Source organism: Panthera tigris, chromosome B3 (genome assembly GCF_018350195.1).
Source record: "Panthera tigris isolate Pti1 chromosome B3, P.tigris_Pti1_mat1.1, whole genome shotgun sequence".
Lineage (NCBI taxonomy): Eukaryota > Metazoa > Chordata > Mammalia > Carnivora > Felidae > Panthera > Panthera tigris.
This window is the reverse complement of record NC_056665.1, coordinates 109,815,677-109,827,644: the sequence shown is the minus strand read 5'-3', so window position 1 is coordinate 109,827,644 and position 11,968 is coordinate 109,815,677. Positions and strand designations below refer to the sequence as shown.

Here is an 11,968-nt window from a genome sequence, read left to right as displayed (position 1 = left end):
GCGAGATCGTGACCTGAGCCGAAGTCGGCCGCTTAACTGACTGAGCCACCCACGCGCCCCCAAAACGGTATTTTTCTAATGATCAAGCATGACGTCATAAAGCCATGCATGGTTGGGAGAGCCATTCAAAGTACAAAGAGACCAAAGGATCTTAATATAAGAGTATGAAAAGTTCATTGACAGGACTTGGGATTCCATTTAGCAGCAAACCTGTGAGTAACTTCTACTTGTTGGAGCTTAGTGTAGTTTCAAAGAATGTTCACAATTATTCAGAAGGGTTATGAAAACATTCCTTTCTTTTCGAGTACGTGTTGTTGAGAGGTTGGACTGTTTTTACACACTTCAAACTAAACTACATACCTCAACAGATGGAATGTAGAAGCGATGAGAATCTAGCTGTCTTGTACGAAGGCAGACATTTCAGAGATTTGCAAAAATGTAAAACAACGTCACTCTTCTCACTACGTTTTCTTTTGGAAAATGTGATTTCTTCCATAAAAGATACGTTATTTCTATCAGTATGTACTAGGTTTGTTATTGTCATTTTAAAATACACTAAATTATTCTTACATTTCTGAGTTTTCATTTCTTTCTATCTCAGTAGAGATGATTCATAGAAACAAAAGCTCATTGGGGCCTTAAAATTTTTTAACGTAATGGGAAATCGGACATATTTACAATACTGAGTCTTTACTGTTGAGTCCGCCTTACTGAGTCCAACACCTAATAGGTGTGTGAGTCACCTTGGACCCCTCCGTAAGTCACTTGCCTTAGGTCTCACAGCTAGCAAGTGTTGCAACTGGCTTTGAATACCATAGCGATCGCCTGCCCAAACCAACCTGATGGTAGGATAGAAGCAGCTCTTTACAATCCTTGGCATACAATCAGGATATTTTTTGTAGAAGCACTAATTCGAAAACAAAGACTGAAAAAAAAAATCTCTAGCAATAGAGGGTTAACATACACACCACCGTAACTGGGCCCCACAGGATACTGTTAATTGTGACACATGGAAATGTTAGTTAGTGTATGAAACTCTTCATTACAACAGTGGTCAGGGTCTTTACCTGTGAAGCCCAGCCTGCCCACACTGCCTGCCCCCTATCTCAGAAAGCTAGACGTAAAGTCAGGTTGCCCAAATTTCCTGTGTTCCATCAGCTTGTTCAGTAGCAGAGCAAATGCAGACCCCAATGCACCTATTTTATGAAATAGGAACGTATAAAGTCAATACATACATAATATACCTTCAACTGGAAGAGAGAAGTAGGAAATACACCGGACCATCACAAAGCCTTCTAGACACCAATGGCTTAGTAAGTGATTACTGAAGGAACAGCAGGGCAAATAAATTAAAGAAACATACCTGTACCTGTGGCAGGTTGGCAGTTTGGTCTGGTGATATATGTTCATGGGAGAACTCGGCTGAATAATTATTTAAGATCTGCTTCAAATTTTCTATTTCCTCGTTGCATTCATTAGTCTGTTTTATGACTATCTATAAAATAACCCCCCCAAAAGAAGAATCCTTGTCATAACCTAAGGACTAGATTAATGGGTTACTTCCAATGTCCAACCCCACCACAAGTTTCAATTAATGACAGCAAATACAAACCCATATAGATTGCAATAGAAAATGGTAGCCTAAATACAGAGAGGAATGTTTGTAAAGCTGGCACCTGACTTTCTTGCTCTACTAGATGCCAGGACACCTTGGGCAGTGCTTGGAGTACAAGCATAATAAGACACACCTTTGCTCTTAGTATTTCCAGTCTAGTGGGCTTATTCTGGGAAGCATTTTTTATGGCATGTTAACATCCAGGTGCCAAGTTCTATGAAATTACTGCTATGTCATAACATGCTATTTTAATGCACACTCCATGTGATGCTTTCTATACTAGAAGGGTGATATTACTGATTCAGAGTGGAAAGGGCATCTGATTTGAAAGATGATGAATTTTCCCATTCCCGTCATATCCTCACCTGGTATCCCTTGGGGATCTGTGATGTACATTTTATGAGTAAGAGGTACAGGGTTCAAGAGCAGTCTGAGTTTGCAGGAAAAGGCAAAATTAACCAGAACAATACACTGAATCTAGTGTTAAGGAAGTAGTGAAGCTCACACCTATTTGTGTACTAAATTGTATGATCAAAGTATGACGGAAAGATAAAGTATAGATGTTTTCTTGGTATGCTACACAATGAAGCAAATGCCTTTTAAAAACTGCAAAGTTTCGGGCCAACACAAAATTCTTCCTTGTAGGGCACCTGGGTGGCTCAGTAGATCGGGTGGCTGACTTCAGCTCAGGTCGTGATCTCACAGCTCAAGAGTTCGACCACGCGTCGGGCTCTGTGCTGACAGCTCGGAGCGTGGAGCCTGCTTTGGATTCTGGGTCTCCCCATCTCTCTGCCCCTCCCCCGCTCACATTCTGTCTCTCTCTGTCTCTCAAAAATAAACATTAAAAAAACCTTTCTGAAAATTTTCTTTGTATTTTCTTTAATATTTAACCATAATTTTGGCTGTGAGCTGGAAATAAATAACTACGTTCGCTGCACACACCTGTTACCCCACCCTCGATAATGAGCTACATCCTATTACCCACCCCACCCCCCCAATAACTTGTCTTGTTTTCCACGGTGAGGGCACTTAAAATATCCAAAGTAGGACTTGAAAGAAATGTACCAGATTCTAATGATTTTCATTACCAGTGTCTTACTTAATTTTGAAATATATGAGATGACACTTGATTTCCACGAGCACAATAACATGGAAAATTTTAGCAGCACAGTCTGATACCTTACTTGGCACAAAATATAATTTCCTCTTCTATTTTCCCCTTCTCATCCTGTGAAGAAACCCCTTAAAAGCATAGTTACAACTGTTATTTTCTTTTCCTGACCAGGAAACCAATAAAGCACAAAAAAAGCTTAAAAATAATAGATCAAACTGTCTATTTCTTTCTGTTTTCTTCTCTTTACAATATTAAAAAGGAGTACACAGAGTGCCAGATCTTTTTTCTCCCTGTGGGTGCTAGACATCAGCTGATGAGCCAGGACAGAGAGATTTTATGAGCTAAGACTCAAACCAGAGATTACAGTATTCTCCAATCTTAGGAGAACACAAAGTAGCCAGCTAAATGGCAATGAAATTGAAGAGGGAGAAAGAGACAGCAGCTTTCTCCCTACAATCAGGTGGTGGTCGGGAAGGAGGGAAAATAACCTTTTCTCCTACCCCAACCTATCTAATCAGGAAAAGCAGGTGGGGGGGGGAGGGTGTGGGATCTGCCAACAGAGTTGAAAAGTCTGTGGGATTTAAGGCTGTTTCAGCAACTTTCTCTTCTTGTGAAAGTGGTTGTTAACTTAGAAATGCAAATCAAAGAAAAATGTAATTTCTATCTAATAACGACTCCTGACTTGAGCCTGGAGATCAGTCAAAACATAAGAATTAACCCTCTGGGGAGATGCTGAAAGATGTCATCATTTAAAAGGAAGAGACCTTGATATGAAGAACGAATGATACCAGGAGTCTAGAAACACAGATTTTTGACCTGTTTGTACACAAATGAATCTGGACACGAGTTAACTCGGTGGTCCTTCAGCAAGTGATCTAATAAGCTTCCGACTCCTGTCTCCTTATATATAAAAATAAAGGTGGCAAAGTGCCCCTTCTATCTGTATCCCATGTTTGAATAGAAAATAAGATGATTAATGGGAAAGTGACCAAGAGTATAAAGAGATTACTATAATGCTGGTTACTATAAGGGTCTCACGAGGTTTGCAAATACACTGCTCAGGTTTAAACCTTTCTCCACAGCATTTACCCACGTGTGTTTTCAATAACTGCAGGGCAGAATTAAACCGATCATAGTTATGCTTTAATGCCTTCAACTAAAGAAGAATAAGAACTGGGGAAATCACCTTAGCCTCATTTAAGCAGTAAGACACTCTCCTTTATCCAATGTCACATCCTGGATAATAATACCAGAAGAGACCAAAAAGAATCAACAGAGGCAGCATCTTGTGGTCACGGGAATCTCACCAACCCAACCATTAAAACTGAAAAGAAAACAGCTTTTGCTGAACATTTTCAGCCAATAAAGTTGGCTATTATCACACACTGCTCACCTTTAATAACTCATTTTGTTCCTGAGTCACATTTTCCAACAATTTTATATCTTGTAAAAGCTGATTCGTCCGCTGAAACACAGGGAGGGGCTTCATTCCTGTCTGGGGCAACCTCAGTTCTACTTGGTAAGACACTATTTCAGCAATGGTTTTCTTCATGGGACGTATGTTTTCAAGTATGACCTTAATTATATCAGAGAAGCATGGTACGTAAATGAAAAGAAATGGCCACTGCTGAATCTGTTCAAAATTAAAATACTGTATGATTTAGTCTTTAATCTATAGTTTTGATTTTTTTTTTAAGTTTTTTATTTTTATTTTATTGTTTTATTTTTTAGAGAGAGAGAGAGAGAGAGAGAACAAGCTGGGATGGGGGCAGAGAGAGAAGAAGAGAGAGAATCACAAGCAGGCTCCGCACTGTCAGTGCAGAGCCTGATGCGGGGCTCGAACCCACAGACCGTGGGATCATGGCCTGAGTCGAAATCAAGAGTCTGATGCTTAACCAAATGAACCACCTAGACGCCCCTAAATTGTGATTTTTAAAGCATTTCCTTGGGGGGCGCCTGGGTGGCTCAGTCGGTTAAGCGGCCGACTTCAGCTCAGGTCATGATCTCGCCATCCGTGAGTTTGAGCCCCGCGTCGGGCTCTGTGCTGACAGCTCAGAGCCTGGAGCCTGTTTCAGATTCTGTGTCTCCCTCTCTCTGCCCCTCCCCCATTCATGCTCTGTCTCTCTCTGTATCAAAAATAAATAAATGTTAAAAAAAAAAAAAAGCATTTCCTTGGCTCAGACTGAAAACAACTCTTAGATCACTTGTGCCCCGATAGTGAAAGGTCTCTGGAAAGAATGCCTGGGGCAAGAGTAAACCCGCAGCACCAAGTTCTGTGTTTGGACCACCCTTGCCTTCCTTCTCTCCCTCCCTGACTCTCTGAAGAACTGTTGCTTTGCTTTGTGCCACCAGGCAGTGAGCTGTGCAAGGGCAGTTTCTGCCTCTTTCTGCCTCTTACTCACTTTCATAGCAATTGCACGTAGCATGGGGCTTCCTACAGTGCAGGCCCTCAAAAGGTGCTTATTGAATTATCCTGCCAAATTCCCTAAGTCCCAAAAGTATAATTATATTTTGCTTCAAAGCCATCGGTTCCGTAAAAACCCGGACTTACATAATCTATAAATGCGAAGAGATTATTCCCTTTACTAAGAACTTCCTATCTATCACTTTCTTTAATCGTCACAACAACCCCGGGAGGTAGGTATCAGAACCGCCATTTCACAATAAGGAAGCTGGGTTCACAGAAGTTAGAAGACCCCGGGGAGGTCAGGCTATAAGAGGTAGGGCTGGGAGTTGAAGCCAGGCCTGCCTGATTCCCAAGCACACGCTGCTGACTGCTAGGCTGAGAGGAAATCCGTGTCTGTGTGCTGTTTAATATGCCCCGGGTCCTATGCTAGAGGCTCTGTATCCACTGTAATCATCCAAGTACCCTCGCCACAATACCAACGCGCAGTAGGAGAATTCCAGAAATGTTAACTAATTGCTGAAAGTCACACAGCCTGTAAGCAGTGTAGTTGGGTCTAAAACCCAGTTCTCCTGACTTCGAGGCTGAAACCCTTGAACTATTAAACACCGGGATTTGACTTGATGGTAAAACTTCCAAACTTTGAAGTTTTCAGAAGAAATTCAGGAAAAAATAACCAATAGAAGTTATTTTTATACAGATAGTACTGTATGATTTAAAACATGATATGTGTCATTCATATCTAGTCTTCAACTTTATTTTGCTATTACTCTGGCAGGATTAAGTACTTTTTAGTCAGATCACATTATTATATATTTTAAAACATAATAAATAATAGGGGCACCTGGGTGGCTCAGTCGGTTAAGCATCCGACTTCGGCTTGGGTCATGATGTCACGGCTCATGAGTTCAAGCCCCGTGTCAGGCTCTGTGCTGACAGCACAAATCCTGTGTCCCTCTCTCACTCTGCCCCTTTCCCACTCATGCTCATTATTCTCTTTCTCTCTCTCTCTCTCTCAAGAATAAATAAAACTTAAAAAAAATAATAAACATGTTTAAAGCATAAACATAATAAGTATTATGAGAGAACATTTCTAATAATGATCCATGCATACTTACCTCCCCATGCTTAAGATGTTCTTCAGGCGAAAAATCAAATATTTCTTTGGATAAGAGGATAGCTTTGATTTTTGAAACCTTTTTGTCCATTGATTTTACTTCAGTTTCAATAGCAACCACATCCTAGAATTTCAGGAACAAGAAAACATTCATGTAGTATATATTGTATGTTAATAACCTATAAAACTCAATTTATTGCCATGTATTCTGTTCTCCAATTTAGGCAAAAATGTTTGCCACGTACACCTCTTAAAAATTAACCAAGTGAGAGGCACCTGGCTGTTTCAGCTGGAAGAGCACGCAACTCTTGATCTCAGGGTTGTGAGTTTGAGCCCCACATGGGGTGTAGAGATTACTTAAACAAATAAAACTAAAAACTAAAAATAAAAATAAAAAACATAACCAAGTGTATCTTCAACAAATGATGCTGAAGATACTGGACATGCAAAGAATGAAACTGGACCACTTTCTTTTTTTTTCTTTTTTTTTTCTTTTAGAAAGAGAGTGAGAACAGCAAGGGAGAGGCAGAAGAGGAGAAGGAGGAGGGGAGAGAATCCTAAGCAGAATCCATGCTGTACGTGCAGCCAATGTGCGGCTCGATCTCCCAAACCATGAAATGATGATCTGGGCCAAAATCAAGAATCAAGAGTTGGACGCTTAATCGGCTGAGCCACTCAGGCGCCCTGAAACTGAATCACACTTTCTTACACCATACACAAAAATAAATTCAAAATACATTAAAGACCTAAATATGAGACCCGAAACCATAAAAGTCCTAGACGAGAACACAGGCAGTAACCACTTTGGCATCAGCCTTTACAATATCTTTCTAGATATGACTCCTAAGGCAAGGGAAACAAAAGCAAAAATAAACGATTGCCTCTATGTCAAAATAAAAAGCTTCTGCATAGCAAAAGAAACAATCAACAAAACTAAAAGACAACCTATTGAATGGGAGAAGATACTTGCAAATGACATATCCAATACAAGATTAGTACCCAAAATGACAACTCAACACACACAAAAACAAATAATCCAATTTAAAAATGGGCAGGGGTGGTGCCTGGGTGGCTGAGCTCGTTAAGCAGCAACTCTTGATTTTGGCTCAGGTCCTGATCCTATGGTTCATGAGTTTGAGCTCCCACTGTCAGCTCTGAACCTGCTTGGGATCCTCTTGCCCCTCCACTCTCTGCACCCCCCCCCACCGTGTGTGTGTATGGGGGGGGGGTGTGTGCGTGCACATGAGCATGCACACACGCTCTCACTCTCTTAAAAAATAATTTATTATAAATTAAAAAAAATATTTAAAATAAAAATGGGCAGAAGATGTGAACAGCCATTTCTCCAAACAAGACATCCAGATGGCCAACAGACACATGAAAAGATGCTCAACATCACTCATCATCAGGGAAATACAAATCAAAACCACAAAGAGATGTCACCTCACACCTGTCAGAACGGCCGAAATAAAAAACACAAGAAACAACAAGTGTTGGTGAAGCTGTGGAGAGAAAAGAATCCTTGTGCAAACCGGTGGGAATGCAAACTGGTGCAGCCACTGTGGAAAACAGTAGAGGTTCCTCAAAAAATTAAAAATAGAATTACCATATGATCCTGTAATTCCATTACCAGTAACAAATACAAAAACACTAATTAAAAAAAAAATTTTTTTTAACATTTATTTATTTTTGAGACAGAGAGAGAGAGAGCATGAACAGGGAGGGTCAGAGAAAGAGGGAGACACAGAATCTGAAACAGGCTCCAGGCTCTGAGCCATCAGCACACAGCCCGATGCGGGGCTCAAACCCACAGACTGTGAGATCATGACCTGAGCCGAAGTCGGACGCTTAACCGACTGAGCCACCCAGGCGCCCCTACAAAAACACTAATTTAAAAGATATAGCACTCCTATATTTATTGGAGCATTATTTACAATAGCCAAATTATGGAAACAACCCAAGTGCCCATGGATAGATGAATGCATAAAGAAGATGTGGTATATATACAATGGAGTATTACTCAACCATTAAAAAGAATGAACACTTGCCATTTGCAACCACATGGATGGATCACACAATGCCAAGTGAAATCAGCCAGTCAGAGAAAGAAAATACCATATGAACAAGGTATGGTACAAAACAAATGAACAAGGAAAAAAAGAGACAAACCAAGAAACAGCCTCTTAAGTATAGAGAACAAACTGATGGTTACCAGAGAAAAGGTGGGCAGAGGGATAGGTGAAATATGTGATAGAGATTTAGAGTATACTTATTGTGATGAGCACTGAGGAATGTACAGAACTGTTGAATCACTATATTGTACACCTGAAACTAATATAACACTATATGTTAACTGTATTAGAATTAAAAAAAAAAAAAGCCTAACAAAGTGTATGTAGATGTTAACTGCTTTCAATAAAAAAGTCATTCCTTTATTAGCATACCACACTACAAAGCACTGCTTATACCTTGCTGAGTTAAAACTCCTCATAAGGCCAACTTTCAATTTCTTAAACTATGAGAACAAAAGTATTATGCATTTGAATAAATTTTATTAAGTTTATTTTTTTAGTAATCTCTATGGTCAATGTGGGGCTCAAACTCATGACCCCAAAATCAAGAGTTGCACACATTTCTGACTGAGCCAGCCAGGCACCCATGAATCAATTAAAAAAAAATTTTTTTTTTTTAATGTTTATTTATTTCTGAGACAGAGCATGAGTCGGGGAGGGGCAGAGAGAGAGGGAGACACAGAATCTGAAGCAGGCTCTAGGCTCTGAGCTGTCAGCACAGAGCCCGACGTGGGGCTCGAACTCACAAACCATGGAGATCATGACCTGAACCGAAGTCGGTCAGTCACTCAACCGGCTGAGCCACCCAGGCGCCCCTTCAATTTTTAATTCTCAATATCTATGAACTCTTTAGATTTATCTTTGGAATGTGTTTAAACACTTGAATACAAGTGGGTCTACAATTTAAAAATTTCTACCACTTCAAGTAAAATGACAAAGTCACCCTTGGAAAACCAACACAAAAGAAGCTGGAAAAATTGACAGGATTTTCTTGCCAATCCCCTAATGAACTATTGTCATGCAGAGTCACAGATCATTTGTCTGGTGGTTATTCTCTCATCAGTGTCAACCTCTAGGACTTGGCCAACAACATAGAACAGTGAAAAGGCTGCAGCATGTGTAATAAACCTACATATGGAAGAACACGTGATACAAAACCATAAATGCATGAGTACGTGCTACAAACTCTACATATTGAAATCCACTTGCACTGTAAGAAGGCCTTTTAGACCTTTACTTAAAGAGAGCTAAATACAGACACACTGTAACAACCAAAAGGTACAGCTCATAATGAAGGGGATAGGAAACTACACGGGAATAGACTGAGGGTTTCAGGGGCACCTCAGTGGTTCAGTTGGTCCAACTCTTGATTTCAGCTCAGGTCACGATCTCATGATTTATGAGTTCGAGCCTCCTCGATGGGCTCTGCGTTGATAGCCAGGAGCCTGTTAGGGATTGTCTGTCTCCCTCTCTCTCTGCCCCTCCCCTGCTTGGGTGCACGCACCTACATGCACTCTCTCGCTCTCTCAAAAAATAAATAGAACTTAAAAAGTAAAAACGAAATAGACTGAAGGTTTCAAATTAAAGCAGTCTGGAGCCATTTAATATCAGATAAGCGTAACTTTACAAGCAAATGAAGTAATGAATACAGCAACTTCCTAGTGATATCTTCAAGTTACAAAGAAAAGTTAAATTATATTGAAATTATTTTTTGCATCTTATATTGAAAAGGGTATACGAAAATAAACCCTATCTCTTAGGGTAATTTCGATCAAAAGTTATAGAAGCATTTAAAAACCTTGGAATAAGCTTCAATAACCAAGAATGTTTAGCAATCATTATCCTGAAGTTACACAAGTGTGGCATAGGCAATGTAACAGAAACAAAAAGTAAATAATTAATTGTACCTGCCTTTGCTATATGACTTGATCCTTAAATAAATGCCTCACATGTTTCAAGCTGAAATAAATAAAATTATTTCAAAATCTGGTGGCTGCCATACAGCAGCCCCTCAGCAAATATTTGTTATTGGTCAATGAAGACTTGGGAGGTTATCTGTTCAAGTCCCTCTTTGCTAATTTGTGTGTTTATATCAACTATTATCGTCTCTCTGACAAAGAGAAAACGGTGAGCTTATTTGATGAGGATACTTTCCTTTAAATAGACCACTTCTGGACCAAAAATGGGGATATGCACTACAAAATAAAAGTTGCAAATTAAAGTAAAATTGGGGCCCCTGGGTGGCTCAGTGAGTTAAGCATCCAACTCTTGGTTTTGGCTCAGGTCCTGATCTCACTGTTGGTGAATTCAAGCCCTAAGTCGGGCTCTGTGCTGACAGCGTGGAGCCTGCTTGAGATTCTCTGTCTCCCTCTTTCTCTGCCCCTGCCCCACTCACACTCTCTCTCTCTCTCAAAATAAATAAAGTTAAAAAAATTAAAGTAAAATACAATTCAAGAAATAAGAGCATAAGTGAAATATGTACCAGATCAGTATGTCTTCATATAGTTAAGAGTTTATTAGTGGTATAACTCTAATTTACTAAATGAAATATAAATTAAAAATAAGAAATCACATCTTTGTAGTGTCAACTTACATCAGCCATCCGTTGAATCTGTGGAAGGCTCTCCATGATTTTTTGTTGTAAATCTGCCACTTGACGACTTAACTCTTGTACAGATTGTGCTAAATCATCAGTTTCAAAAATTATTGACAAGTCTTCTAGATCCATGAACACTGAATGTAAAAGATTGTGTTTCTGTTCCGAATCTTCCAAAGCCATCTGCACAATGGAAAACAAGGAAAAAAGAGAGAGAACATCAAGATACTAAAAGAGGTTGATTAATATTGAAATTGGAGAAAATTTTCTAACTGTATATAGTGTGGCATATTAACTAGACTTACTGTGGTGATCATTTTGCAATACATGCAAATATCAAATCATTTCACTGCACATCTGAAACTCTTATAATGTGTGTCAATTGCACCTTAGTAAGAAAATTTTAAATCCGAGAATTTTAAAACTGCCTCAGCATTTCAAACTCCTATTCATTTCATTTCATAATAAGACATTGGGGGTGGTTCAGTCAGTTAAGCATCGGACTCTTGATTTGGGCTCAGGTCATGATCTCAAGGTTGTGAGATCAGGCTCCACACTGGGCATGGAGCCTGCTTGAGATATTCTCTCTCTCTCTCTCTCTCTCTCTCTCTCTCTCTCTCGCCTCTCTCTCTCTCTCTCTCTCGTCTCTCTCTGCCCCACCCCTCTCTCTCTCCCTCTGCCCTTCTCCTGCTCACACTCTTGCTCTCAAAAAAAACCCCACTTTAATCATAATAAAATAGTAAACACTATATTGTAAACAGCATTGGGTGACTTTGGAGTGTCTACCCCATTTTGGTGGGCTCCCAGCAGCTATTATATACCATGCAACCCTGCTCCTCCAGCCATCAGTAAAAGAACCAGGAACACCTGACCTGCGGTCCATCCCTCTGTCATCTGAAATCCGGGCCAAGAAAGCCATTCAGGCTCTCTCTAATTGGCTGGACTTGTAACTTTGGGAATGTGAATTCGAGAGAAAGAGGTACACGAAGTGAGGATTGGGAATGAAGAGGCAATCCTGTGGCTTGTCAGTCCTGGTGTCGATGTCCTCGC

The 11,968-nt window shown here is 40.0% G+C and overlaps 1 protein-coding gene across 3 annotated transcripts in view; it reads right to left on the bottom strand.

Moving 5' to 3' along the window:
• SYNE2 (spectrin repeat containing nuclear envelope protein 2) overlaps positions 1–11,968 on the bottom strand; it is a 283,558-nt gene that overhangs the window by 113,960 nt on the left and 157,630 nt on the right. For all 3 annotated transcript variants that reach the window (XM_042989863.1, XM_042989864.1, XM_042989865.1), the window contains 4 exons: positions 10,916–11,101; positions 6,252–6,374; positions 4,123–4,305; positions 1,364–1,495 (listed from right to left, as the gene is read on the bottom strand). In XM_042989863.1, the coding sequence (XP_042845797.1) occupies positions 1,364–1,495; positions 4,123–4,305; positions 6,252–6,374; positions 10,916–11,101 (624 nt within the window). The remainder of the gene's footprint in view (positions 1–1,363; positions 1,496–4,122; positions 4,306–6,251; positions 6,375–10,915; positions 11,102–11,968) is intronic.